Consider the following 25,666-nt stretch of genomic DNA (forward strand, 5'->3'; position numbering starts at 1 on the left):
ACTCTTGATGGGACAAGGGAGCCTTGGGGTGCAGGAGAGCTGGTCCCACTGATTTCCGCACCACCACCGTGGTGTTTATCCCGGGCTGGAAATGAGCCTGACAAGGTATCACCAGTACCCAAATATGTAGCTGAGATACGTTTCCAGCTCCCCCTCCCCACCGCATCCTTCTGCTTTTCTAAGAACCTTGAATTCCCTGCCTGCATTTTGCTTTTATGGACCTAAAAGGACTTTTGTCTTTTATCTGAGAAAATAGCTGGTGCCAGGAGTTGGGCTATTGTAGACCAGGAGATCAAAAAGGCAGAGAGGTAAAAAGGCAGAAGAAGTCTATGAAACGGTCATGTGGGAACTGGTGTTTTATTTTCACTTCCATCCAAGGCAGAGGAGCGAGAGAGAAGAGCTCTTTTCCATTTGTTTATTAAAATACAACTTCCAGTTTGTAGCCTGTAGCTCAACAGGTATTTTCTAGGCTTCATTTCCCAGCAGGGGTTTGGGCAGGATGGGCATCCCAGGGGTTAAACCCAGACGTGCCCCGGCCGTCTGAGCTTGGTCCGGGAATAGCTGGGAATTCTCCATCACCAGTGGCCTGCTGAAGAGGCAGGGATCTGGTTAAAGTAAAACACCATGCGAAGAAAAAACCACTGGGAAAGGATCCTCGGGAAAGGCAGGGCTGTGTTCCTGCCCCCAGATCTCCTCTGACGCGGGCACCGCTGCTTTCCGTGCCCACTTGCCCTCGTTGCGTGGGCACGCGGCGTGCATCGCCTTCATCCCGAGCCCGTGTCTGTCCTTTGGCCAGCACCGCTGCGGGCAAGGCAGGGAGGAGGCAAGGAGAGCAGGCATGGAGCAGCCCCCTCCGTGTCCCCCCCCCAGGATGAATGATTGCCAGACGAGCGCCTCGCCTGCTGAGCGGAATTTTAATCGAGTCTCATGCCCTGGCTCCCGGTCACAGATACCCAACGAGCAGATCACAGCCCTTCGGAAAGGAGCACAAAGATTGTCACAGGGAGTAATCCTATTTGTGCCTTGATAAAGATTCCTTCCTTTCCCTCTCCCACTCCTTCTCCATCTCTCCCTTTTTTTCATCTTATATTTTGCAGGTAGGTAGAAGGGTGGCTGTTCCTTTCCAGCGGCCTTTTAGCATTCAGGTGGAGTCGTGGGTTATAACACCGGTATTGCATTTAATAGAGAGAGAGAGAGAGAGAGAAAGAGGGGAGTGGAAGAGGGGAAAATAACAGAGAAACAAAGGAAAAACTGTGAGATGCAGCCTGGGAGCAGGAGCGGCTGAGGATGGAGTGGCCTGTGGGGTTTGGGAGACCCAGGAGGGTCCATGGGGTGGCTCCAGCACAAGTCTCCCCATCCTTGGGATGCTGCCCCCCAGCCAGGCTCCCAGCAAAGTGGTTTGATCTTATAACATGAACTAGGATCCCCACAGACCCCAAACTTTCCCTGTGCCCCCTCCCCATCGAGCCCACCCAAGTGTCTCTGCTGCTGGGAATTGGCTAATTGCTTAATGGGGAGTGGTGATGGGAGAGGCCTGAGCTGAACTGGCCATCCGGCACGACGCAGGTGCCTGCTGAGCCCAAAGGACTACCAGGATCTGTTGCAGTTCCCCGAGGCTCTGGCAGCGTTTGTGCTCCTACACACTGTGATTACTGAATTATTCCTAAATGGGATTAGAGGGAGCAGGAGAGGGGGAAGGACCTTCAAGAGCTGGGGGTTGCTGGTCTGCACCTGCTTGCCACCAGGGCATGGGGTGGTTTGGGATCGTTGCTGCCCTGGGCTGTTCCTCCTCCTTGTGCTCTGTCCTGGCAGTAAAGTAGCATCTGGGGGAAATGAGAGGGAAGTGGGTGGCCAGACCCTTCCCCAGGCTGTGCTGGCTCCAGGTAGGACTGTTGCCATCTCTGTAGCCCTGTGGCCATGGTGAGGCTGAGCTCCAGCCCCTGTGATTATATAAATTTAAAATCTTACTCAGGCTTTGGCCAGGGCTCTGCCAGCCCTCGCCATGTGCCAGGGAGGTGTTGGGCTGTGCCTGGGAGAGGTTTGTGGCACCTGCCTGGGTGTGGGACGAGGGGATAATGAATGGGGCTGTCTGGGTGTTCAGTACATCTTTGGTAGGGAGTTTCATGCTAGTGGGGAGAGCCTGGGCTTGATAATTCAATAAGCCTTTTCCATCTTTAAGATAAATTAATATCTGTGGTGTGTTTTGGAGATGTAAAGTGCTGTGCAAGTGTTAAGCATCGCTTGATCCTTCGGTGCTAAATCATTCTAATGTACTGTGTGAAGTGCAGCAGCTCTGGTTAATTTAAAGGGCTTATTTATGGCTTGGGTGGACAGGACCTGGCGGGGTGGGGTTGGATCTGTCCTTCCTGGGGCAGGAAACCAAAGGGAGACCTTAGCAGTGCTGTCCATGGCAGAAGTAAGGTTTTTCTCTTTGGTGTCTCCCGTGCCGGGCACATCCGATGCTTGGGAAACCCTTCTGGGGTCCTGCTGGGTGCCCCTGAGCCTCATGTGGTCCCCAAACCCCGATGTCTCCAAGGGCTGAGCCAGCCTGCGTGGCCAAGGCTTGGTTCCTTCTTTCCCTGGGTGGTGCTGGTCCCCTTCACCCAGGCAGCACCCAGAGACACCCACAGCTCTTGTGCTGGCTGGCACCCAGGGAGCACAGAGGGGAGATCAAAGCAGACAGGTAGGCAGGCATGTTACATGCAGAAATGAAAGCTTGGGGTGCTCTGAACCTCTCCCTGCAAAGCCCAGGGCTGCCCAGATCCTTGGTGGACCTCAGAGGGACTTACTGGTGGTGCTCTGTCCTGGGGCTGGTTTCTGTTCTTCCTCAGGAGATCCTGGAGTCCTCCTGACCTGCTGGGTTCTGCCCAGCCAGGCACTTCGGTGGCGCTTCCGTGCAGTGTAAAGCAGCAGCTTTGTACTTTCTGCTTGTTTTTATTTCCCCCTTCCCAGACACTGGTGTGTGTGGGTTCAGACCAGACTGGAGGGCGCAGAGATGTGTGTCTTGGCATGGGTCGGGGTGGTTTTGTGTCTCCTGTGCCCAGTTATGGATGAAAGTCACAGATCAAAGCCTTTGGGTTCCCACTAAGACCCAGTAGAGCTGATCACCCTCCACTTCATGGTCTTCCTCCATAAGGTGCTGGTCCCGGGTGCTGTGACGCATCCCATGTCTGTCTGGTGGCACGTGCTCCCACCTGACTCACGGTCTTCCTCGATTTCCACCTCCCTCTCCTCCAGAGCAGGGCTTTGGGAGCATGGGCAAGGCGAGAGCATCGCAGTGGGGCGGAGATCACCTCTTTCTCCTGACGCTTTGTCTTTCTCAATCCCAGATCCCGCAGATCAGCTACGCCTCCACCGCACCAGACCTGAGCGACAACAGCCGCTACGACTTCTTCTCCCGCGTTGTCCCGTCCGACACCTACCAGGCCCAAGCTATGGTGGACATTGTCAAAGCCCTCAAGTGGAACTATGTCTCCACCTTGGCCTCTGAGGGCAGCTATGGTGAAAGCGGTGTGGAGGCCTTCATCCAGAAGTCCAGGGAGGATGGTGAGTGGGTTTCTCCTGGGATGGTAGCTCGCCGTGGGCTTTGGAGCAGCTGGGGCTGGAGGAGAAAAGGCAATGGATGGGGATGAAGGGATGCATCTGGTTGGGCTTCTTGGCCTGAGCTGGGATGTCTTAGTGGTGCATGAGCAGGGGTGGGGGCCACGGTTTGGGGGACAACCCCGGGGCGGGGCGGGTTTTGGGGCAGCCCTGCTGATCGCAGGGGCAACGTGGTGGCCAGTAAGGATCCAAACTCTCCAGCCAGGATCGGGACCAGCAATCCCAAGGTGCCTCCACTCTGCAGGGCAGGTGGCTTTATTGCTGCCGGCTCCTTTTGGAAAGCATCTTGAGATTCCATTCCCTGCTCACCAGGAGACCCCAGATCCGCTGAGCTGGGCTAACCTCCTCCCTCTGCAGCTGAGCCATGGTGCTGGGCACGTTCCAGAAGAAAAGGCTTTTACAAATACTCCCAGGTTTTAACAGAAAATAAAGTTGGCACCAACGTGCGCTTTGCCCAATTTTAGTGGAATTATCCCCGAGGGCAGGTGCTTTAACTTGTCTATAGGCTTTGGACAAGCGGAAAGTCCATGCTCAGCAAAACTCTTTGGGAGGATTTGTCTGGAGCCAGAAAGCGTTTTGCTGACGGGAGCGCTGGGATGCTTAGCGGGGATTAGCAGCCTCGGGAGTGGCGGAGGAGCTCCTGGGTACCTGCTGGTGACCGAGCATCAGTCCCGGGACTGGCTGGGATGGTGAGGACGCCGGGTGGTGCTGTCGTGGGTGTTATTACCATGAGCTTGGAGCCACCCTGAGACCCCATGGAGGGACTGGCACAGCACCGGGGTCCCTCCTGGCTCCAGCACCACTTCACCTCCGCAGCAACGCGTGCATGGGGTGAGACGGGAGCTAAAGAGTGTTTTCCAAGGCAGTTAAAACCCCGCAGCGCACAGGCTGCTGCCTATTACTGGCTTAACTGTATCTGAATGGCACATTAAGTTCTGGCAAAATCGGTGGGACACCAGCCTATCTGGAGCTAGTCAAACTGTGTTATGGCCTTATAAATGGATAAAGGGAATAAAAACTTCTAGGTGACGAGCTCCTAATCAAAGCCCTATAAATAGGAACAGCGTTAATTCTGTCTCGCGCGCGCGCCCTGGCACTGGGAGCCGACTGTGCTTTTAATATGCAGAGAAACCCATCTGGGGATTCAACCTGGAAACTGCTCTTCAGGATTTTAACTTGAAAAGCAAAATATTTTCACGGGGCTGCAGTTTTGCAAGGAGACGCGTGTAGGGATGCTTCGGAGGAGGCGGGTGCGATGCCTGTTGTACGGCTGGGCGTGGGGCGTGCTGCCTGTGTGTCCTGTGATGGGGACACGGGTGGGAGCGGTGCCGGGGTGCCTGAGCTGAGCTGGGGTTGTGTCTGCATGCAGCTGGGTGTGACGGCGAGTTGCTGCGGGGGATACACCCATCTGCAGAGGCAAAGGTGCTGTTGGGTGTGTGTGGTGCCCGGCAGGTTTGGGGGTGCTGGAGGGGGTGCCCTGCGGGATGGGGAGCCCCGTGAAAGGGCTAAAGGGCTGTGTTTGTGGCTCTGTCACCAGCTTTGCCACTAGCCCTACCCGGGTTTGTAAATGCTAACAGCAGCCTCATCTGGCTAGTGATGATAATGAGATTCTCATCTGACTATGGGAGGAATCAGGAAAAACAGCCTTTTGTGGGGGTGGGGGGGATTTTTGCATTATCTTCAGCATTTTTCCACCCTAAAAAAAGAGTTTTCTTGCCCGCCTTGGGCTGTCGGGTCCTGCCCCACGGGGTGCCCAGGGCAGGGCTGACGGGACTGCTGGGTGACACGGGGAGGTGGCAGCAGTACTGGGTTAAGCAGCTTCGTTAGCCCATGCCTGGCCCTGTTGTGCCCTTCCCCTGCAGCAAGCACAGCCAGAGGATGCTCTGCTGCCCCGTCAGTGGCCACTGCTCCCGGTGGGGGGAGGCTGGGTGCACATGGCCGGGAGAAGCGGGTTGATGCACAGGCACGATTTGAACCCACGTTCCTCCTCCATTAAGCACCAGTAAGGAGCAGTTGTCATGACTGGTGGTCCCACTGCAGCACGAGCACTTTTTTTGAGATACCTGTGGTTACCGTGAATTCCTATAACCAGATGGTTAATGATATGACAGCGTAATTGCAGAGTAAACGAGTGTACATGGAGTAGAAATGCACGCGTATTAATCTGGGGCTGAGGCAGTCCTGTAATTTGTGTATCCACATAACCCAACGATTATGTGCATTAGTGATAATTTAGTTATCAAAAAGCATAATTCCACTGTAATTGCGGTATAACAGCGGCGTAAGTGCAGCCCGTGCGTTATCAGCAGTAACGCTGCTTCCCTGCTCGCGCTGCAGGAATACGTTTATTTATAAGAGCCACCGTATATCAGCTCGAGCGCGGGGCCCCGGGGCAGCGGCTCTCGCTTGGGTGCCTGGGGGAGTTCTGAGCTGCTCCCTAAAGCACCTCCCCGGGGAGGGAGCGCCGGGGGTCAGCCACGCTGCTTTGCCCTTGGAAGATAGCTCCGCAGCCAGGAATACGGTGTGGCTGGACCAAGAACATGCTTTTTCTTTTTTTTTTTTTAAAATTTTTCTTTTTTTTTTTTTTTATTTGAAAATCCCCCAGCCTTGCCTCCTGTGGTGGTGACTGCAAGATGGGACGAAGAGCCAGGGCTGTGCCTGCTTCACCTTTTTGTCTTCCCCCAATGAAACTGGCTCTGCTGACACCAAATATCTTTACACCAGTGCAGAGCCACTGGGAACGGGTGAAGGATTCGTCTCCTCTTTTATAGCCTGTTTGTATATGGCTGACTCTCATTTGCACTCCTCCGGCAGCATAAAGGGTCCTGCGATTTATTGCTGCTTCAAGGTGCCTCCAGCCTGTCAAAGTGATGTAAACGGGCTCTCAGTTGAGGATCTGGCCTCTGCTGAGGGTTTTCCAGCAGTTTGTCAAGCGGCGGAGTTTACCCATGCCGGGGTATTTATGCCGGGGGAAAGGGCCAGCCCCTGCCCACATGGGTCAGAGAGCGGCAGGGGCAGCGCTGGCTCTGCCTGGGGGGGTTTCTCACTCGACCCCGGGATCAGGGTGAGCATCTCGCTGCTCCCCTCCCAAAGAGCTCTCCGCTTCATTTTTCATGCCAAGCCTGAGTCTTCAGAGTCAGTTTTTATTTCCATCAGGCAATAATGCTCATTGCTGTAGTTAGCAGTTAGCATTCAAGCTGTTTGCTTTCTGATGCATTATCAACTTGACCTTCAGTTTCAATTTTTAGCAAAGCCTCGTGTTAAAGCCTTTGCCATCGCAATGGAAAGCATTTCTGCTCAAGGCACAAACCGACCCCCTCTGCTGTGGAGGGGAGAAGAAACTCACTCTGGGGACAGGTTATTTTTGCAGCCGGGGCTGGCCCTGGGCTACTGAGACAGACTGACCTGGGTGGGCTGTTATATCTTATACATTGCAATTACTCTGGCAATTATGCAGTTGGCCCCTGGCGATTGCTGGTGGTTGCACCGCTGGCCGGATAGTCCTTATTCACTAGAGTGATGGTTTTTTGAGTGCTAGCATTGCAGAGATGTTATGTCTGCAAAGGATGAATTTTCTTTGGCCATTTTTAAGTGTTTTGAGTGCTCCCCCATAACACCCTGCTCCCCCAAAGCATCCTGCACTCGCAATGGGTGTCAGCTGTATTTACACCTTGGCACCAAGGCGCAAGCAGGGCCAGGAGCGTGGCGTCCCCAGTGTCCCCATCTCCCCTGACCCTGATCCGTGGCATCGTTTCCGTGGATGGACAGACGCATCCGCAGCCCTTTGGCTCTGCGTGCGTTGACATCTCCGCTGTCACGGAGCTCTTGGAGATGAAGTATTAGATTTATGTTTATGTAATTTAGCTGGTGAGCGCAGCATGTTATGCCATGCGTCGTAATGTGCAGTGCTCGGTTTTGTGAAGAGGGTAATATTTCCAGCCAAACGCAAGACTCCTTAGTCATGTGTCTGGATCAATTTTACACTGTCATTTCCCCCCTCTATTGTTTTATCCTTCGCTGAGTTTTCTATATTTTTAGTTAAGAGGCTGATATATATTTGTGATGCATTTGTTCATCCCCATGTGACATTCATAGCTGTCTCTTTCTGGTTTTAGCCGGGTTCATTACTTTTGGTTGATGCATCAGGATGTCACCCCCAAAAAGCTGCTCCCAAGTCTTAAGACATAAGCAAGCATAGAATATGACTTTATGGCAGATCTGTATGTGCAATCCTGGATGTTGCTAATCCTGGCTATTTGCTGGCCTTGGGGAGTGCCATTACTCTGGGTCCCATGGATGCCATCCCTGTGGGACAGCGGGGATGGCCGGGAGGGTGATGCTGGTGGGTACCTGCCCCTGAGTTTCGCCCCCCAGCAAAGCATACAGGAGTTCAAGTGAGTGACCTTCAGCCCCGTGACCGCGCGGTGTGATGAGCGGTAGTGCAGAGCGGGGCTGGCGATCCAGCTCCCTTTCATCCCCCAGGACAGCTGTTCTTGTGCAGTCAGCACTCAATTACCGTGGCTCACCCGAGGGCTGTTATTTGCTGCCGGCATCTCAGCTTCCCAGCCAAATCCTTCCGTTCAGCAGCCAGCAAAAAGCTGGACCTTTTTTTGTGGCACAGTGCTGAGAGCCTGAAGGGTCTCTGCTCTGTGGGAAGGCTGGGTTTTGGGTGAATCTTTTCCTGCAGGTGTTTTCTGGCTGATAACACCGAGGGTGGTGGCATCTCTGTTCCCTCTGGGGCATCTCTGAGAGGTCCTTTCCTTTTCCTGAGTGTGGCTCAGGAAGAGTCCCTGGCACCTACGGGCCAAAATCATGGTTATACCCATCCCCTGAGTTTCTGTGCTGGTCTCTATCATCTCACCCCCTGCCCAAAAATTAGCCCCAGCTCTTACTGGATGCAGCACCTCTTTGTGTTGGATAGAGCAGCCGCAGGGACAGGTCTGGTCACCCAGGCTCTGCTGCCATCACCACTTTGGGTCCTGAAACTCTTGCAGGCTCCTCGGGGGAAGAAACCACATTTTCTGTGTTATTTTCCTATTTCTTTTCCCCCACTGCTTCTTTTCTTTTTGCTACTGTCAACACTGTGTACCCCAATCCAGCCTGAAGTGAGACATGCCTCAGTTTCCCCACCTAAAAACCTTCCCTGCCCTCGAGCTGTTGGCTGGTGGGTGCCAAGTGTCTGGCAGGCTGGGACTGGGGAGAGCTAGAGCTGCACTGGGGCTACTGGGCACCACTGTCCTCACCTCTTAACTCCACTCCTTGTTTTCACATCTCGCAGAGCTCCCTTTGTGTGGTGGAAGCAGGGAGGGAAGCGAGCGGGGCCAGGCAAAGAGGAGCTATTAGTTGTGGTTGGGGCTGGCACACAGGCTCTGGCTTGCAGCCCAAACCTGGGCTTTGGAGGCAGCCCGAGTCAATATCTTGCTCTTTAATATTTGTTGGGGGGTGCCTGAGGGCTGGCGACCTGGGCTGGGTCGTGCCAGGCAAATGCTGGTGGCTCCAGGGAGCTCCCAGTGAGGTCCAGTCCGAGATGGGGTGAGATGGGAGACGCAGCCCTGGGGGATCGGTGAAAGCAGTGTGTGGGTGTTTTCTGTGATGTGGGCTTGGGTTAGGAGGGATGAGATAAATTATTATGCTAAATGAAGGGAAAAGCTGTCTTTGCTTTCAGGACTTGTCTAGCACTTCAAGCCCCAGCTCCTGGAGTCATGTGATGAGTGGGGATCTCTGCTGCAGAGAATAAACTTTAGCCTCTGACTGCAGAGCGATGCTCCCATTGCAGAGCAGTAGGTGGGGGAAAGACTGCAAAATCTTGCTATAAACCTCCCCAAAATTCCCAGCATCTCCTGGCTCTTCCCGGTTCCAGGCTGGAGCAGGGTGAGGGGGAAGAAGATGTAGCCCAACGGGCAGCTCACCTGCAGGGGGGCTACAGGAGCTGGGGGGCTTGACTCACCCAAGTCCCTGATTAGGTCTGTAAGAGAAGATCCCTCCCGTGGACACAGACAGTGATGTTTTTACTTACATGAAAAACCTGAATTTTCTGCTCCCCAGTGTCCTGGCCAGGGCCCTAGTTTTGAGCTGAAGACTTGCTTTTTTCCCTTCTTTTCCCCATTGCAAATTCATTAATTATTGATTTATCCCAGCAATGCAGGCAGTTGAAAAGCAGGCTCAAATTGCTCAGATTCATAATGTCTGATGAGATTTTAAAACGCTGAAGAGCAGCATTTGAGCCGGTTCCAGGGACGAGGCAGGTGGCAAGTGCCAGGAGCCTCCAGTGATGGGGATGTGTGATGCAGAGTCCAGGACACACAAGGAGGGACCTTCCATCCTCAAAGTGGGACCAGACTGCAAAAATGTGGGGATCTGGGGGGCTTTGCATTCCCAGGAGGGAAGGGACAAGATGCCCACCTTGCAGTGAAGCATGGGAGGTGATGAGCTGAGATCTGGCTGCACCAGGAGACACATTGGGGCTGGTTTTGGGTGACAAAGGCAGGTTGGTGTCCCCAAGCACACCCAAGCTGGTAGCGGAGCAGCCTCAATGCCAGATAATTTGGGTATTGCTGTCATTAGGGCTCTGCCACAGTGAAGGAGAGATTTCAGCCACGTGTGTTGAGACCCGGAGTGCCTCGCTGGTGCTGCCATTTTACCTTGGCTCGTGACATGGTGCAGGGCCGTTTCCCCATCACACCGCTCCCCCCAGCCCGGCTTGTGTGCGGGTACCCATGGGGTGTAGGGAGCCTTCCCCAAATTGCAAAGCCACTTGTTGCTGCAGTGTTGAGGGTGGGTGGACAGATGGATGGATGGGTGGGTGGGTGAGTGAGTGGATGGATGGATGGATGGATGGATGGATGGATGGATGGATGGATGGATGGGTGATGCAAGTCCTCACCCCGTGCAGGGCATCCTGTGCTCTGTGGTTAGACCAAAGCGTACCAGTCCCATGATGGTGCAGGAGCTTTGCCTCCACGAGGGCACAGAGCCCTGTCCCTGATGACTTCTCCTCTAATGAGTCGATTCCTGGAGGCTTTGAAGTGATGTGAATAATGAATCCCGGGGCAGGGGAGCAGCCTGCCACTTGCCAATTAAGCCTTAACTTGGGAATCTCATTTAAATGGCTGGGGTTAGGAAGGGGAGGCCAGGAGCATGCAGGGGAGCTGCGCAGGTGCTGCTTGCCAAAGGCTGCTGTGCAGAGCCCCATCCCCTCCTCGGGGTGCCTGGGGAGCACGTCACGGTAGGGGGGACATTCACATTGCTGTTCGTAATGTGGTTGAGCCAGGCCCCCCTTCTCCAACGCACCAGGCCCACGCTCGCCCAGCTCTTGGCAGCCGCCGGCTCTGTGGGGAGCCCCTGCAGAGCGCTCCCTGATTGATGGTGTACGTTAGCGACAGCAAAAGCTTATTATCTACCTGCAATCAAGAGGGCACTTCAGCGTCGTGCTTCCCAGAGCAGCTGCGCTCCCACCGAGTCTGTAATGGTGGAGATTAAACCCTGACCCGTGTTTGACAACACGCGTTAACCCCACCGTAATGAGGAGAGTCCCCGAGGCTCCCGGCGAGCGGCTGGCACGAGCTGCGGGGATGCCGGCGGAGGCCGAGAGCCCCCCGGGCTGGGGGTGACGCTGGCAGGAGGGACACGGCCACGGGCTTGAGGATGGTGCAGGCAGTGGTTTGCTCCTGGAGGGCTTTGCCCTGCCCGGGGTGGGGGTGATACACCCACAGGCAAGCTTAACACAGCCGGGATGGGTGCACGGGGCTGTTGGGTGGCACTGGGTGCCGACCCCTGTGGTGTTGCCCCCGGGGCCAAGGTGGGACTCGGGTGCAGACGCCTCCCCGCTGCCCTGGCTCTGCTGGCAGGAGGGTGGGTTGTTTGCTGGAGGATGAGCCCCACAGCAAACCCTTCCCTTTGCAGAGCCACTCTTGCTGCACATCCCAGTTTTGCACAGGAGGTTTTCCCTCTTGCCCTGATGAGCATCTGCGTTGAGACCCGCCTGGGTGCGACGGGACAACCGCTGCTTATTAACCGGAGTGGGCTCGTTATGGCGAGCTCTGTCAGGCGGCTGAGAAAGGGCTGCAAGCGGCAGCACCAGGCACGCCTGGCCACCTCCTGTAATTATGTCCCCACCATTTCACTCTCCCTGTCAGTCTCCGCTTCCCCGGATGTGGGCTGCTGAATATTTCATCCTTGGCTCTTCCCAGCAGCCTCCTTGCAAAGCTGTTGGCTCTGCCACCATGAGACCGGGCTGCCACTGCTGCGGGGGCTCAGGCCAGGAGCCAAAAGCAGCTTTGGGTGCTCCTGGACCCTGGGGCTGCAGTTCCAGGTGCCTGGTTGCTGCCTGAGCCTGCGGGAGGTTTGGGAATGGGTCCAAATTGGGTTTTTTTGAAGCTGTTTCTTGCTGTAAGAGCCCTGCATCCTATGCTGCTATCCGTAGGGATGGCACACATGGGATCTTGTGTCTGAGCATCCTTAAATCATCTGCCTGTCTCCAGCTGTGGGATGCTGCTCCTGGAGGCTTTCTCCACTATCCCTGCTCCTCTTTGGTCCTTTCCCAAAGCTGGAGGAGGAAAGAGATCCCCATTCCTCACCTCCTGCCCTCTCCCAGAGCCAGACCCTGGCCCAAGTCTGGGATTGATGCTGCGCTGTCCCACTGGAGGAGGGAGAGCAGCCACCTCCTCCCCATCGCTGCCGCCTTCTCGCTTTGATTTCTTGCTTTAAAGGAGTGTTTTGACTAAATGGATTTTTGTGCGAAGACAGTAGGAGCATCGCTTGGCAAATCCCCCTTCCCACTGCGGCGCCCAGGGGCCATGAATAATGCAGGCGCTGAGAGCCTGGGCTGCTGGAGGTGAGCGGGGCTGCCCCGAAACGCGCAGCTCTGCCCACCCCAGCCACCTCCCCCTGACCCTCTTGACCTCTTTTTTTCATTATTAAGCAGATTTCATTAATTAAGAAGATAAAAACGTTAAGTGGTGTTTGCATCAGTGCGTGGGCTGGAGGAGGGCGCTGCAGGAACGTGGGGCTCCCAGACCCTCCAGGGCCTTTTACCTGCGCTGGGTCTGTGCTGTTTTTAAGCTTGGAGAGCCCTGGTGAGCTGTAGTAAACTGCAGGACCCAGGTGGTGCAGCCAGGGGTTGCAGACATCCATGTCCATCCTTGGGACAGTTTTCTCCCAGCGTCCAGCCACTGTTTTGGGTCCCCCATCCCCGCTTTCCCACCCCATTGGCCTGGCCACGTTCCCCCTCACATGCTCTGTGCTCTCCAGCCACTGCATTAATAAGGTCCTCATTACGTCCTAATTGCTCATATCCCTTCTTTGTTACATTCCTCATTAGTTTGATTTAACAGAGCTGCCGAGTAACTTGGTCATTTCTGAATTGCCATCGATTTAGTCTCTTTTCTTATTTATTTATGGGCCCGTCTCCTCTGCCCCCCCCTCTTCCCATGCATACAAGAAGATTGTCCCTGCCACAAGTTCCCCCAGGGCCACTTGCTGCCCCTGCAAGTGCCACAGGATGCTCAAAGCTGCTGCTTGGGGTGAGAGGAATAAAACACTCATGGAGGACCCCCACGTAAAGCCTTGCTGCTGTCCCAGGAAAGTCTGGAAGCTGGGTTTGCTCTGGCCGTGCTGGGAAGTGCGCTTGTGCCAGCCCTGAGCTGTCACTCCCATGTGCACACACCTGCCCGACTCTGCGCCGGGGCTTTTGGAAGGTTCTCGTGTTTGCAAACTGCTGCTTTTGTTGGATTTTTCTCCTTTTATTGCCATGGAAACTGTAATTAAGCTGCACCAGCTCCTTAGCCGGAGCCGCAGTCTCTGGCGGCACAGCCGGTGCCACCCTGGCCTGGCCGGGGGCTCGGCGGTGACCAGGGCCAAGTGCCCCCCAGGCAGGGACGTGCCTGTCCTGCCGGCGCTGCCTGCTGCTGCCTGCTGCTGCCTGCTGCTGCCCGTCTCGCCTGGCTGATCTGTCTGTCCGGGAGTCTGTTTATCCAACTCCCTCCTCTCCATCCATCTGGTTCCCCATATGGGAAACAAACAGCAAATTGGCCCAATTTCTTACCATAGGGAAAAAAAAAACCCCAAAACTCCCCCTCTCCGTGGCTGGGCTGCACAGGGCCAGGGGTGAGCGATGCTACCCTGGCCAGCAGGTATTCGCTGGGGGATGCTGTTATCCCCATCCCTGCAACCTCCTTTGCTCAGGACCCATCAGATCCTCCCCCCTCCCTCTGTTGTTTGGTTGCAAGGGGCCAAATTACTCCAGTTTTCCTCCAGCCCTGAGGAAAGGAGCAAACCATCCCATCCCGGAGGCCTCTGCCTCGATGTCTGTCCCCATCCCGTCCTCCCCCTGCTCCTCTCCAGGGGCCTAAGCTGGGAAATCTCTCCCTGCCACCATGTGCTAATTACTCTGACCTTTGCTTAAGCTGGGATCTTTTAGTGGCAGGCGAGGTATGAGCCGTGTCATTTACTATGCAAATTGAGACCATCAATTACATCCAGAAGGTCCCACAATGTTTAATTTTCTCTCCCATCTCTCTTTTTATTGGCATCTGCAAAAATGCCAGAGCAGGAGAGCTCTGGCTTTTCAGAGCTGGAGGCTGGGAGCCCAGCAGCCATGTGTGGGGACTCTTCCAATTGCCAGCTTCCCCTTGTCGCTTTTAATTTTAATTAGCTGCTTTTGCAATCGCCCCGTGGAAAGCTGAGTTGGGAGCTCAGCTGGTGCCGCAGGGATGGGAATAAAACCCTTTGCAGGGCCAGGCTGTTGTCTCAGGGGCGAAGGGCTCGTTCCGGGGCTGCAGCCTATCATCTCCTCTTCCCATGGGCTGTTTTTGCCAGTATTTGACCACTGCACATGCAGGGCCCTTTGCAAAACCCAGTCCTGGGCTGATGAGGGGCTGGTGCTTGGAGCTGGCTGGAAAACCCTCTTTGAGACTCTGGGATGGGACCGTGTGTCTGTCAGGGGGCCGGGGCGTGATGTGGTTGTGGGTCGAAGTGACAAGTACTAAGAGGAGTGAGTGGAAGGCAGAGAGGAGCTGCGGGGTGGGAGGAAAGGTGGCGGAGAAGGGCTGAGCTGTGAGGGAGAGGAGAGGTGAAGGCAGTGACCTGGGAGTGGAGGTGTAAAGGGAAGGCTTGAGTACATGTCTCAGGGGCCTGGGTGGTGGGAAGGGGGCTCTGGGGGCAGTGGGCTGCGGACATGGCACGGTGCTGAGCCCCTCACTGTGGCTGGGGTGTAGGTGAGCCCCTGTTGTGGGGCTGAGGAGCTATGGGAGAGGGGCTGTCCCCAGGGGATGGAGACTGGTGGGGGTGTCTCAGTGCTGGGGCTCTCTCTGCTGCAGGCGGGGTGTGTGTGGCCCAGTCCGTCAAGATCCCACGGGAGCCCAAGCCGGGAGAGTTCGACAAGATCATCCGCCGCCTCCTGGAGACCTCCCATGCGCGGGCCGTTATCATCTTTGCTAACGAAGACGATATCAGGTGCGGAGGGGCCGGCCTGGCTGGGAGGGGAGGCTGGTGGGGGGAATGTACTTCAGGGCACCCGCAGCGAGCCCGACACATGCTCTGCGCATGCTGCTGGCCGGGTCGTGGGATGCAGGGTGCTCATGGCAGGAGCTGGGCACTGCAGCAGGAGCCGACCGTGCCTGCAGCGTGCAGATGTGTCTGCAACGTGGTGTAGATGTGTCTGCAACGTGGAGCAGATGGGCCTATGTAGCTGCCTTTGCAGCGTGGCACAGACGTGTCTGTGATGGGGAGAGGATGCACCTTGCAGCGTGGCACGGACGTGTCTGTGATGGGGAGAGGATGCACCTTGCAGCGTGGCACAGACGTGTCTGCGATGGGGAGAGGATGCACCTTGCAGCGTGGCACGGACGTGTCTGTGATGGGGAGAGGATGCACCTTGCAGCGTGGCACAGACGTGTCTGTGATGGGGAGAGGATGCACCTTGCAGCGTGGCACAGACGTGTCTGTGATGGGGAGAGGATGCACCTTGCAGCGTGGCACAGACATGTCCATGATGGGGAGAGGATGCACCTTGCAGCCTGGCATGGACGTGTCTGCAGCAGGGATCCACCAGAGCTGACTTCAGAGTGGCTGCCTGGCATGTTGCTGCCATCAAACCACAGCAACACAGAGCTCAAAGGAGGAAAAATCCACTTTCTGCTGGCTTTGGGAACCCCTGCTGTCACGACCCGGCTGCTTCACACTGCTCACGGGCTGGCTCAGCCCTGGTGTGGGGCCTCGCTGAGCGCTGGCCGTGGCAGGATCCAGGCGCCGGTTCTGCTTTGCTCTTTGCTGTGCAGCCTCAGCCCCCAGCGTGGAAGAGGAATGGGTCCAGGGGGGCCTTTTGGGGACCTCCCGTTGCTGCCTTGCCTGCCTGGCGGGGCTGGGGACACAGCCACGCTTCGAGGTGATGAGCTGCTCTGCAGGCGAAGTGATGTCTTGCAGCTCCCGTTGTTTATGGAGCAGAATGATTCACATGGAACTACCCCTGATTTCCTAAGTATCTAATTTATTAATCAGCAAACATTATGTAAATGTGGGTAAACTGCGATTTTAAATCAGTTTACATCAGATGTGCAAACGCTCTGAGTTTCTTTTTTCCTTCCTTAATAGAAATGTCTGCAAACCTGACATTTACGCGGGTGTGTGGTGAGAAACGGGGGATTTACCTCGCTGTGTAAATGGCAAGCCCCATTAACGGGTTTGTAAACATTTACCCATCCAAATAGGATTACATCCCATGAACAGTGGTTTACGCACACCCACCTCGCGCCGGGTAAGCGTGGGTTTAGCCAGGGCATGGAGACTGCCGTGATCCCAACCCTCGTGCCAGCTTGGGCTGCGGAACCTGGAAGATGATGTGTGGCCTCTCCCAAAATGTGCGGGGCCATGCGGCTGAGCAAGACGCTCCGGGGATGGATATTGCTCAAATTTCTGCCTGGCTCAGATGGGTCTCACAGGAACGTGTCCCGGAGAGATGCTGCCACCGCGGGCAGCTGGGGATGCTGCTTGTGCTGGGAGCAGGACGTGGCTTTGCTGACCTCCCTGTGGTGGGATGCGCCCGGAGCTCAGGGCAACCTGGGCTGAGCACTGAGCAGCCGGCTGCCTGCTGGCCCCGCGGCTCCCAGAGCACGTCTGCCTCTTCCTGTCTTGTCTCCACTTTCGGCTCAATTTGTATGTGTGGTTTTTTTTTTTTTTTCCCCTTATTACATGTTTCAAACACCATCTGGACTTGAAATGATCAGCTCCTGATGGCGGGGGGTGAGGCACAACCCTGCCTCCTCGCTGCACGGGGAGATGGGGAGACAAAGCTGCCCTGGGCCCTGCTCCCATGGGGCTGTGGACCCACAGAAGCCCCTGAGGGGACAGTGAGCCCTGGGGAAAAAGAGCCCCGAGGGTCGGATCCAGGAAATCTCCCATCCACCTACTAAGATTTTCTGGACTGGCTGGCACCGGTGGAACATGCAAGCATGTGGGACTGAGTATCTGGCCACGATGAGGGATGCTCAGCAGGACAGATGGTATCTCCAGCTCCCCACTGCTGCTCAGCTGCCCAGTTGAGCCCAGCAGAGCCCAGTTGAGCTCTAGCCTGGGCACTGGCCGCACTGGCTCTCTCTCATGGCTTGCAATGCCGATGGGAGCTGAGAGCAATGTGCATTCTCCAGTGCTGCTGCTTTTCCTGCCTGCTGCGGCATAACCTGATTTTTTTTTTCCTAATGTTGGGTAATTAAGGGGGAAATTCAATTACCAGTCAGCAAATATGCAAATGAGGTGGGAGAAGCAGCCTGTGTGCCTGGGCTGGGGAGGACAGAGGGTGCAGGAGCTGAGCAGCATGGTTTGCTCTCATGTATCTGTATTCACCAGGTCGTGCATGGTGCCTGGTGCCGACCAAGTGTGGGAGGTGCTGACAGGGCTGAGCCCTGCCCCGTGCCAGCGTCCCCGCTTTTCTAGGGCTGGACACAAACCAGTGCCTGGCCCTGTGGTGCCAACGAGTGCCAGCGCCTGTTGCTTCTCTCTGCAGAAGGGTGCTGGAGGCGGCCAAGAGGGCAAATCAGACAGGACACTTCATCTGGATGGGCTCGGACAGCTGGGGCTCCAAAATCTCCCCGGTCCTGCACCTGGAGGAGGTGGCCGAGGGCTCCGTCACCATCCTGCCCAAGCGGGTCTCTGTCAGAGGTAAGGGGCTGCGCTTGGTGGGGTCCCTCAGCTTCGCCTTGGGTTGGTGGTCCCCCCCCAATGGCATCCCCTTAACTGCAAGGGTTTGGCTGTGAAAGACTCCGTGTTTTGCAGTGGGTCTTCCCCAGGTGGGTTTCCCAGCCTGCAGCTTTGCCTGAGTGGCAGCTCGGACACAAACCCACCACGCTCTTATGAGTCCCTAGTCCCCATCACCCACAAGACCCTCCTTCCCCTCTGTCTGGAGACTTCTGGGCCACGTTAAGCATCTCTCTGTCATCCCAGAGATTTATCCCCTCCGTCCCCTCTTCCCCGGGCAGGTTTCGACCGCTACTTCTCCAGCAGGACGCTGGACAACAACCGCCGAAACATCTGGTTTGCTGAGTTTTGGGAGGAAAATTTCCACTGCAAGCTGAGCCGGCATGCACTGAAGAAAGGCAGCAGCATCAAGAAGTGCACCAGTAAGAGCCATAGGGGTGTCGAGGCGAGCGGAGGCTCGTGGGCATGTGGTGCCGTATCACACGGGGTGCACGGGGACGTGAAGGCGATGGCAGAGAGCCCAGGGCAGGTGTTAGAAAAGTTTCACTTATTTTTCCCTTATGGCCTTTCAGTTCAGCCACGTCCTTATCGCTCCGGAGCTGCCACCCCAGCTCAAGGCAGCTACGTGGCAATTAATGTGTGGTGGACTCAGTTATGAGCATGGTTTTTTGGTCTAAGCAAAAAGCCAGGTGGGAATTTGGGGAAAGCTGGAGAAACGCCGGCACTTTTGCAGCGTGGGGAACGTGGGGGATGCAGAGCTGCTCACCTGTGGGGGTACTCCTGTGTCTGCTGGCCTTGCGATGGCAGCGCCTCGCTTAAAAGTGGACAGGAGTGTTGCACAAAGATGTTTTCGTGCATCCCTGTGTGCTGTGCGTGATCCAGGGAGCGTGTGGAGCCTGCTTGGTTTGTGTGTGTGCAGAGGCACAGTTCCTGTGCGAAGCTCCCAGGGCTGCTCACACACGCTTCTTCCTTCCCTTGGCCCTGTCTTCTGCGGGTACAAAACGACGCAGATTTGGGGGATTTGGGGCTCAATTCTGCATTGTTTCACAGCATTGGGACAACTGCCTCTTTCCCATCGCATGCTTGGCAGAAGCACCGTTGACCCATGTAAGGCTGAAGCCACTTTGCTCCCTTACAGGCAGCTCCTCTCTCACCTGAGCAGTCAAAAAGCTGCGGTGGCTGCAGAGAAATGAGGCCAATGAATAGTGCAGGGTCAGGATATGGCTCTGGCTTAGCCAGCACTGAGGCTGTGGCCTCAGCATGCCCATGCCCGCAGGGAGGGTGCAGGGGTGCCCGGAGAGGGGGTGATCACCCCAGGGCACGTGCTGGAGTGGCCGTTGCCCGTGTCTCCTTGCAAACTGCTTTGTGGATGTGCCCCTGTGCTGCTGCAGGCAGGGAACCTTGTCCTGGCAGAGCCTGATCCCAGGACCCCTGAGCCTCTTCCTAACCCCCACTGTGCATTTTTAGCTATTTCCAGCTAAAAGAGGCTTGTAGGGATTAATGCAGTAAACAAGGTGACCAGGGGATCTGTCTTGCTGACAGCACTGCTGCTGAGGTGATGGTTGGAGGCTCAAGGAGGTGACATGTTTACTGAGAGATGGGAGAGATTTACTGCCTGCTTGGCACCGGCTGAAGACAGATAACGACACAGTGGCGTGCAGGCTGTGATGTGGCAGGACCTGGAGACATTTGAACGTCCCCCCTGTTCCCATGGGAGGGATGTCTGTGGAAGCTGTGGCATGCCAGCAGGTGGATGGGCCTGGCCGTGCCTGGAAAGTTTGATCATTAAGGGGTTTTTTTTCTTCCCCTCTTCCACTGCTGAGGATGAGAGGGATGGTGCTTCCACCTCCCCTCCCTTGCAGGCATTCCCCAAACGTTCAGCTGATGATTTGGGGACACATCTCTGTCCCCACAAGGCATTTCCAGTGCTGCAGCTTCCCCAAGTAGACTTGTGGCTAATGCATAGGTGTGAGCTTCGTAAGCAGCAAGGGCATGCAAGACAACTTGCCTGTGCCCATGGCCTTGGGTAGCTGAGAGCTCCTCATTTTTCCTGATTGCATCAAGAAATCCCCGACACCAGGAAATGCATGAGCAGGTCCTGCAAACTGCTGATCTCTTCATCTTCATAGTAATGTAGCATTTAAACAAGCAATATTTCAGGGCCAAGGTATTAGTGGAGGCAGCTGAAACCATGATATGGCAAATGTCCTAGGAGCTGTCTTTAAATTATCTGAATTTGTCAGCAAATAAATTATCTCCTGAACATTTGCTTGGCAGATAAACGGAGAGGAGAAATAATGCACGATGAAGCAATAACCAGCTTGTGTGGTTCTACGTGCTCCTGCTTTGCATGGCTTATGCAAATGTCCTGTCTGGGGCTGTTTTCTAGAGAGAACTGTACTGACTTTCCCCATGAGCCTCAAGTTTGGGTAGAGCCCAACATGCACAGAGGAATTCCAGCTTTGCTTGCTTTTGTATCCCAAAAAAGAAACTGAAGTGTCCCACCACTGCACAGGACAGCTCACAGTGCTCGTTCATGTATGGGAGAGCTGGGAGGAAGCGGAGGGGCAACGGCTGGGGTGGGCACCAGGTTTTGGGGCAATTCCTGCTGGCAACTGCTCGTGTTACCCCCGAGACCAACCCCAGCACCTATCAGGACCTGTGCTCTCCATCCCCAGGCTGTCCTGCTGGGACCGGGGTCAGGCCAGGACCCATCTCCCAGCTGCTTTTGCAGTAGGATCTCCTCAGCATCTTTCCCCACCTCCAACCTCCCTCTACTGGGCTGTGTCCCCGATCCCCCCGGGTTGGGCAAGGTGCTAGCCCTGCTCGTGGCCGGGCTGGAAAGGATCCTGCCAGCCTCTGCTTTGTTAATAATTCACACACGTGGGGATGCAGACGGGGAGGTGCTGGGATGCTGCGGGTGGGGATGGAGGAGCCGATAGCAGCCCTGGGTTTGCTGGGCTGATGGGGTGGCAAGGGCAGGAGGACGGGGCACGGCTCAGGGCTGCGTCCCCCCACATCCCACCCGCAGAGGGACTGCAGGGTGCTCCCAGGCCCTACGGGCTAATCTTTTTCCAGGAGAGCTAATTAATGGCCTTCGTTTAGCAGGGCTGGATGGTAACTCTGCTTTGAAGCAGGGCTGGGGATTTCTCCATGCGCTCACCTCTGCCTGACCAGACTGCGGATAGATGCAGAGCAGCAACGTGGCTGGGGGGGAGAAGGTTTTATTTGATTTTCCTTCTTTATTTGTGATTCCTCATATTCTTTTCCCTTTCTGTTTTGCTTCTCTCCTGTCTCTTCTTAATATGGGGTTGTTTTTTTTGTGGCACTGGCTGTTTTCCAGCACAGCGTGCCCCAGCCAGGCCAACGGAGGAGGATTTGCACTGTTCACCTGGTAGTTAAGAAGATAAAATGTTCCTGTTGACCAAGGCTGGGTCTGAGTGGGCAGAGATGTCCCGGCAATGCCTCTGCTCAGCTTTCCTTCAGACCCACCAGCTGTCCAAATGGGCACTGCCAACCTCGCTGCGAGGGCAGCTCCAGCCCTCGTTGCAGAGATGTATGCAGTGAGCATCCCTCATGGGGGGACAGTCCCTGTGCCCCGGATGGGCTCACCCAGCCTGAAAACGCAGCAATGGGTGCTGGGTGCTGCTGCCAGCACCCATGAGAGTCAGAGGTTCAGAGGCGACACTGTCTTCCAGCTCTCCGGAGCAGCGCTGTGAGCGATTTTGATTAATTCCTGCCGAAAGCCGGCGCCGGCGATGTGATGGGAATTGATGCTAATCCCGTCTCATCCACCGCTTGAGAAGATAGCTGCATCCGTCCTCTGAGGGGTGCCTGGGGAGGCTCATCACGCACTTGAAAATTAATTATCAGCCCTGTAGAACGATACACGACCCTGCTATTATAATCAGCGGGGTCACATCCCTTTTGTGGCCCTAATCTACTGCAAGTTTGGCGCAGATTTATTGTCTCCATGTCAGGAATGAGCCTCAGCTTTCTGCTCCGTGTTGCCCTCTCTGTGCACCAGCCTAATTCCTGTCTGCAAAAAGCAGCTGGGGCCTGGGGCAAGGTGCCCGACAGACAGCCCCGGAGACGTCTGCTTATCTGCAGCGGCTCAGTTTTGGCACTGGAGCCGGCTTCTCCCACTGCGCCGGGCTGACGCTGCTCGCTGCAAGCCAGAGGGATGTTTGGAAAGAAAATTCAGCCTCCACAGCCTGTGTTATCACAGCGGGTTGTATTTTACTTGCTGGGACCTGGCTGGGATTTGAGGTGTCTGCTAGGAAGCCGAGGAGCTGGGAAGGGACAAGTCCTGGCTCCTGTGTGTCCCCTGGGCTCGGCAGCCTCTGTGGGGCAGCAGAACAGTGCCGGGGGTGGCAGCGGGGCTGGGACGTACCCACAGGCTCAGGTCCCCTAGATAGTCTATTACACCCTTTTTTTAATGGGTAATTATCTTGACAAGATAGAGTGGCTTGTCTGCGCCTTGAGAGATGAATGCAGGGAAAGGCCCAAAGTTGAGGGAGAAGATTAATAGCTCTTGTCAATAATGTGGAAGAAAGGATAACTTGACGGGTTTCACATGAGTAATCTCCACGTAGTCCAAAAGCATTTTTATAACTTTGAAGGATGGGCTATAAATTCACCTCCCTGATATCATGTTTTCTTGTTGGTCAGTTCACTATCAATTTGCTTTAGTGTCTTGTCAGTGGCACGTTTCACTCTCCGTCCCGGCGCAGGGACCTCCGGGCGCGCGGCTCTCAGGGCCGTCCCCACTCGGCGGAGATTTGCTCCGCATCCAGTGCTGGTTTCATCCCACCTTCCTGCAGCGGGGAGGGAGGGAATCAGCAACCGCTGCTTGCTTGTGCCTTTTCTGTCTCTGGCTGCTCCAGCTCTGTGCCCTGGTCCCTGCAGTCACCATAAATCCCCTCCTTGCATCAGGGAGCATCCGTGCACAGTGAAGCCAGAATTAATTTTGGACACCCTTGGATGGCTTTCTAGGATGCCTCTGCCTCTCCGGAGGATGAAGGCTGTGCCTTCAGCTCCCCGAGGAACCCTCCTTCCCTTTCGCTCTTGCTGAAGGAGCTGTGGCCTGGCGGGGTGCCCGGCCGTGCCGCAGAGGCGGTGATGGAGGTGCAGAGGCCGTGGCTCTCCGTCGCGGTGTCGCCCCAGGGGAGATGCTTTCTTAGCTGTAATTAACAGCGTGCTACATTAATCGGTGTCTTTTGCTAAATGATTAACATGTTTCTAGTCCCATTAAGGGCACTTATGACAGGAGAGGCAGGCAGCTGTCGCTGGTAATTACCAGATCCTTGCAGGATCCTGCAAGCTGGGATGGCCAGGGAGGCTACAAAGGGCTGCGGGGTCAGCGGCGTGGGAGGGTGGCAGGGGGTGACGAGGGGAGCAGGGTGACAGAAGGCTTCGAGACTGAGATGAAGGACACGCAGCCAGTGGTGGATATTGCCTGGCAGTGCCTTGACGCTGCTGATAAGAGTCTGAGCCAATAAGAGCTCCTGGCAGGATGAAGGAGGTCAGCCCACAGGGGTGAGATGGGACATCGATCACAGCCCAGCCTGCATCCTGCTGGGGGGGACTTGGGAGTATGGGGATGTCCCATGGCACTGAGATGGGGAAGCACAGCTGAGTGCCAGCACCCACATTTTCAGAACTACATTACAGGGAGGTTGGTTGGGTGTTTCTTCAGTGAATGCGTTTTTTGGCTGCACGTCACCCTCCTCCTGCCTTCAGAGGCCAGCTCACGTACCCCAAACCTTCCCGGTGTGGTGCTCAGAGGGGCTGAGGTGAGAGCCACAGCATTCCCCCGGCTGTCCCTCTTCACACAGGTGATGGGAGGACTTTCAGCTCGAGCCCTGAGCCCTGGCAGTGCAGACACAGCCAATGCCTTAGTCTGACACTATGAAACATATCTGCAATGAAGGTTTTGTTTTGGGAGCAGTTTGGTGGTGTTAGAGGTGCATTTGTGCCCTGTTGCTCCTTCCCGGGACATGCCTAGGGAGCATAAGCTTCCCCCTGGGAAAGAGGTGCCCTGGCTGGCTGATGGGTTTGTAGTTTTGGGAATGGAGTTGGAAATTCCAGCTGCTTCAGTCCAGAGTGGGCTTATTTGCAAGGGTTTGGCTGCAGCAGAAATATCCCTGTGGGGAATGGCTGGGATGGCAGGGGTATGGCAGCCCTGCTTTATGTGTACCCGCAGACCGAGAGCGGATCGGCCAGGACTCCTCGTACGAGCAGGAGGGCAAGGTTCAGTTTGTCATCGATGCCGTCTACGCCATGGGACACGCTCTGCACAACATGCACAAGAACCTGTGCCCTGGCAAGGTGGGGCTGTGCCCCAGGATGGACCCCGTGGACGGCGTGGAGCTGCTCAAGTACATCCGCAGCGTCAACTTCTCAGGTCTGTCCATCCCCGGGGTGGTGGGGGAGGAACATCCCCGTGGGGCTGGGTGTCCCAGGTTGTCCCCCGTTATGGGTCACACAGCAGCACCCACAATTTATTTGTGTTACCATTCGGCACCCGCCACACTGCAAATGCTGGGTGCAGAGATGAGGTGGTTTTACAGCAGATCAGCAAATGAGGAGGTCTGAGCTTCCACATCTCCTTTGGATCTGCCTTTGGAGAGTAACCTGGCAGCCATCCTGCCCTCGCCCTGCCGTCCTGCCTGCCTGGCCTTTCCCTGTGCCCGCTCCCCCCTGCCACCTCCTCACACCACTGCTGGCAGAGGTCCCGCTGAATCACACTGCCATGTTCTTGTCTGTCTTCAGATCTCTGGAAATGCATCTTTTCCTCTGCTCTATCTCCTTAATAAACATTTTCTGTCTTGTCCTCCTTATTACTTCTATTTATCTCCACTCTGTGATCTCCTCTGCAGTGTCTCTTTTATTTATTTTTCCCTCTTGCTTGATTTTTCTCTTCCTTCCTTTCATTAGTGTTTATCTGCACAGTTCACTTGATTTAAGTTTAAAGCTGCTTTTCCCCCCTTTCTTAAAAGGAGCAGTAAACCAGCTGGCGTAACAGCGCTCGGTGCCTGGCATCACTCAGTGAGCTCTGGCTCCTGGGGGGCTGGTGGGTTGATACCTTAAGGTCCCTGCACCAGCTTGGGTTTGGGGTTGGTTTTCTTTTCCCCAATTGCTTCCTCCACCCTGTGCCCGTGCTGGCATTGTCCTGGCAGCTTGTGGCACTCCCAGCAGTGAGAGACCCCACACCAAGGGGGAAACATCAAACCAGAGCCCCCTTCAACTTCATCACCCAGGGTGCTGTGGCAGGTGCTGTGGGTGCTGAGCCCTCCCTCTCTTGCAGGCATTGCTGGGACTCCCGTGACATTCAATGAGAATGGAGACGCGCCGGGGCGTTATGACATCTACCAGTACCAGATCAGGAACTCCACTCCTGAGTACAAAGTCATCGGGCAATGGACCGACCACCTCCACCTAAAAGTAAGGTTGGGGGCTGGCTGGTGCCTGTGGTGTGGCCATGCACGGTCCGTGCCACGGGGAAGGTCCTGCAGACTTCTGCACCCATCAAGGCCATGTAGGGTGTAACAGCTGGAAGCCAGGGAGCCCATGGGTGCAAAGTTAGGAAGCCAAACCTGGGGGAGGGTGTCCCCTGAGTACACCCTTGTGGTTCAGCCATGGTGACCCACCATCAGTGCGTGTGACTGCATCCCACAGGCTCTGGGCATCCAACTTTACAGTCCTGAGAAGGGAAGGAGCAGCCAGAACAGAGCAGAGGGCATTTTCCCAGGGAAGGAGGAACTTTGTTTTGGGTTTCTGGTGTTGACTCTACCCAAAAGGCTGATGGAGAGTTTTACCACCTCCCTGTCCCCATGCTGGGTAGGGCTGGGGTCCTTCATCGGATGTACTGATGGGG

The 25,666-nt window shown here is 55.6% G+C and overlaps 1 protein-coding gene across 8 annotated transcripts in view; it reads left to right on the top strand.

Moving 5' to 3' along the window:
- GRM4 (glutamate metabotropic receptor 4) overlaps positions 1-25,666 on the top strand; it is a 51,701-nt gene that overhangs the window by 15,039 nt on the left and 10,996 nt on the right. For 7 of the 8 annotated variants that reach the window (XM_074850332.1, XM_074850333.1, XM_074850334.1 and 4 more), the window contains exons 3-8: positions 3,330-3,546; positions 14,916-15,051; positions 17,597-17,751; positions 18,069-18,209; positions 23,993-24,193; positions 25,097-25,233. In XM_074850332.1, the coding sequence (XP_074706433.1) occupies positions 3,330-3,546; positions 14,916-15,051; positions 17,597-17,751; positions 18,069-18,209; positions 23,993-24,193; positions 25,097-25,233 (987 nt within the window). Of the gene's footprint in view, positions 1-3,329; positions 3,547-14,915; positions 15,052-16,437; positions 16,750-17,596; positions 17,752-18,068; positions 18,210-23,992; positions 24,194-25,096; positions 25,234-25,666 lie in introns of those variants that run through there. The other variant, XM_074850337.1, reaches the window with a different exon arrangement.

The sequence above is a fragment of the Strix aluco genome, chromosome 25 (assembly GCF_031877795.1).
Source record: "Strix aluco isolate bStrAlu1 chromosome 25, bStrAlu1.hap1, whole genome shotgun sequence".
NCBI lineage: Eukaryota > Metazoa > Chordata > Aves > Strigiformes > Strigidae > Strix > Strix aluco.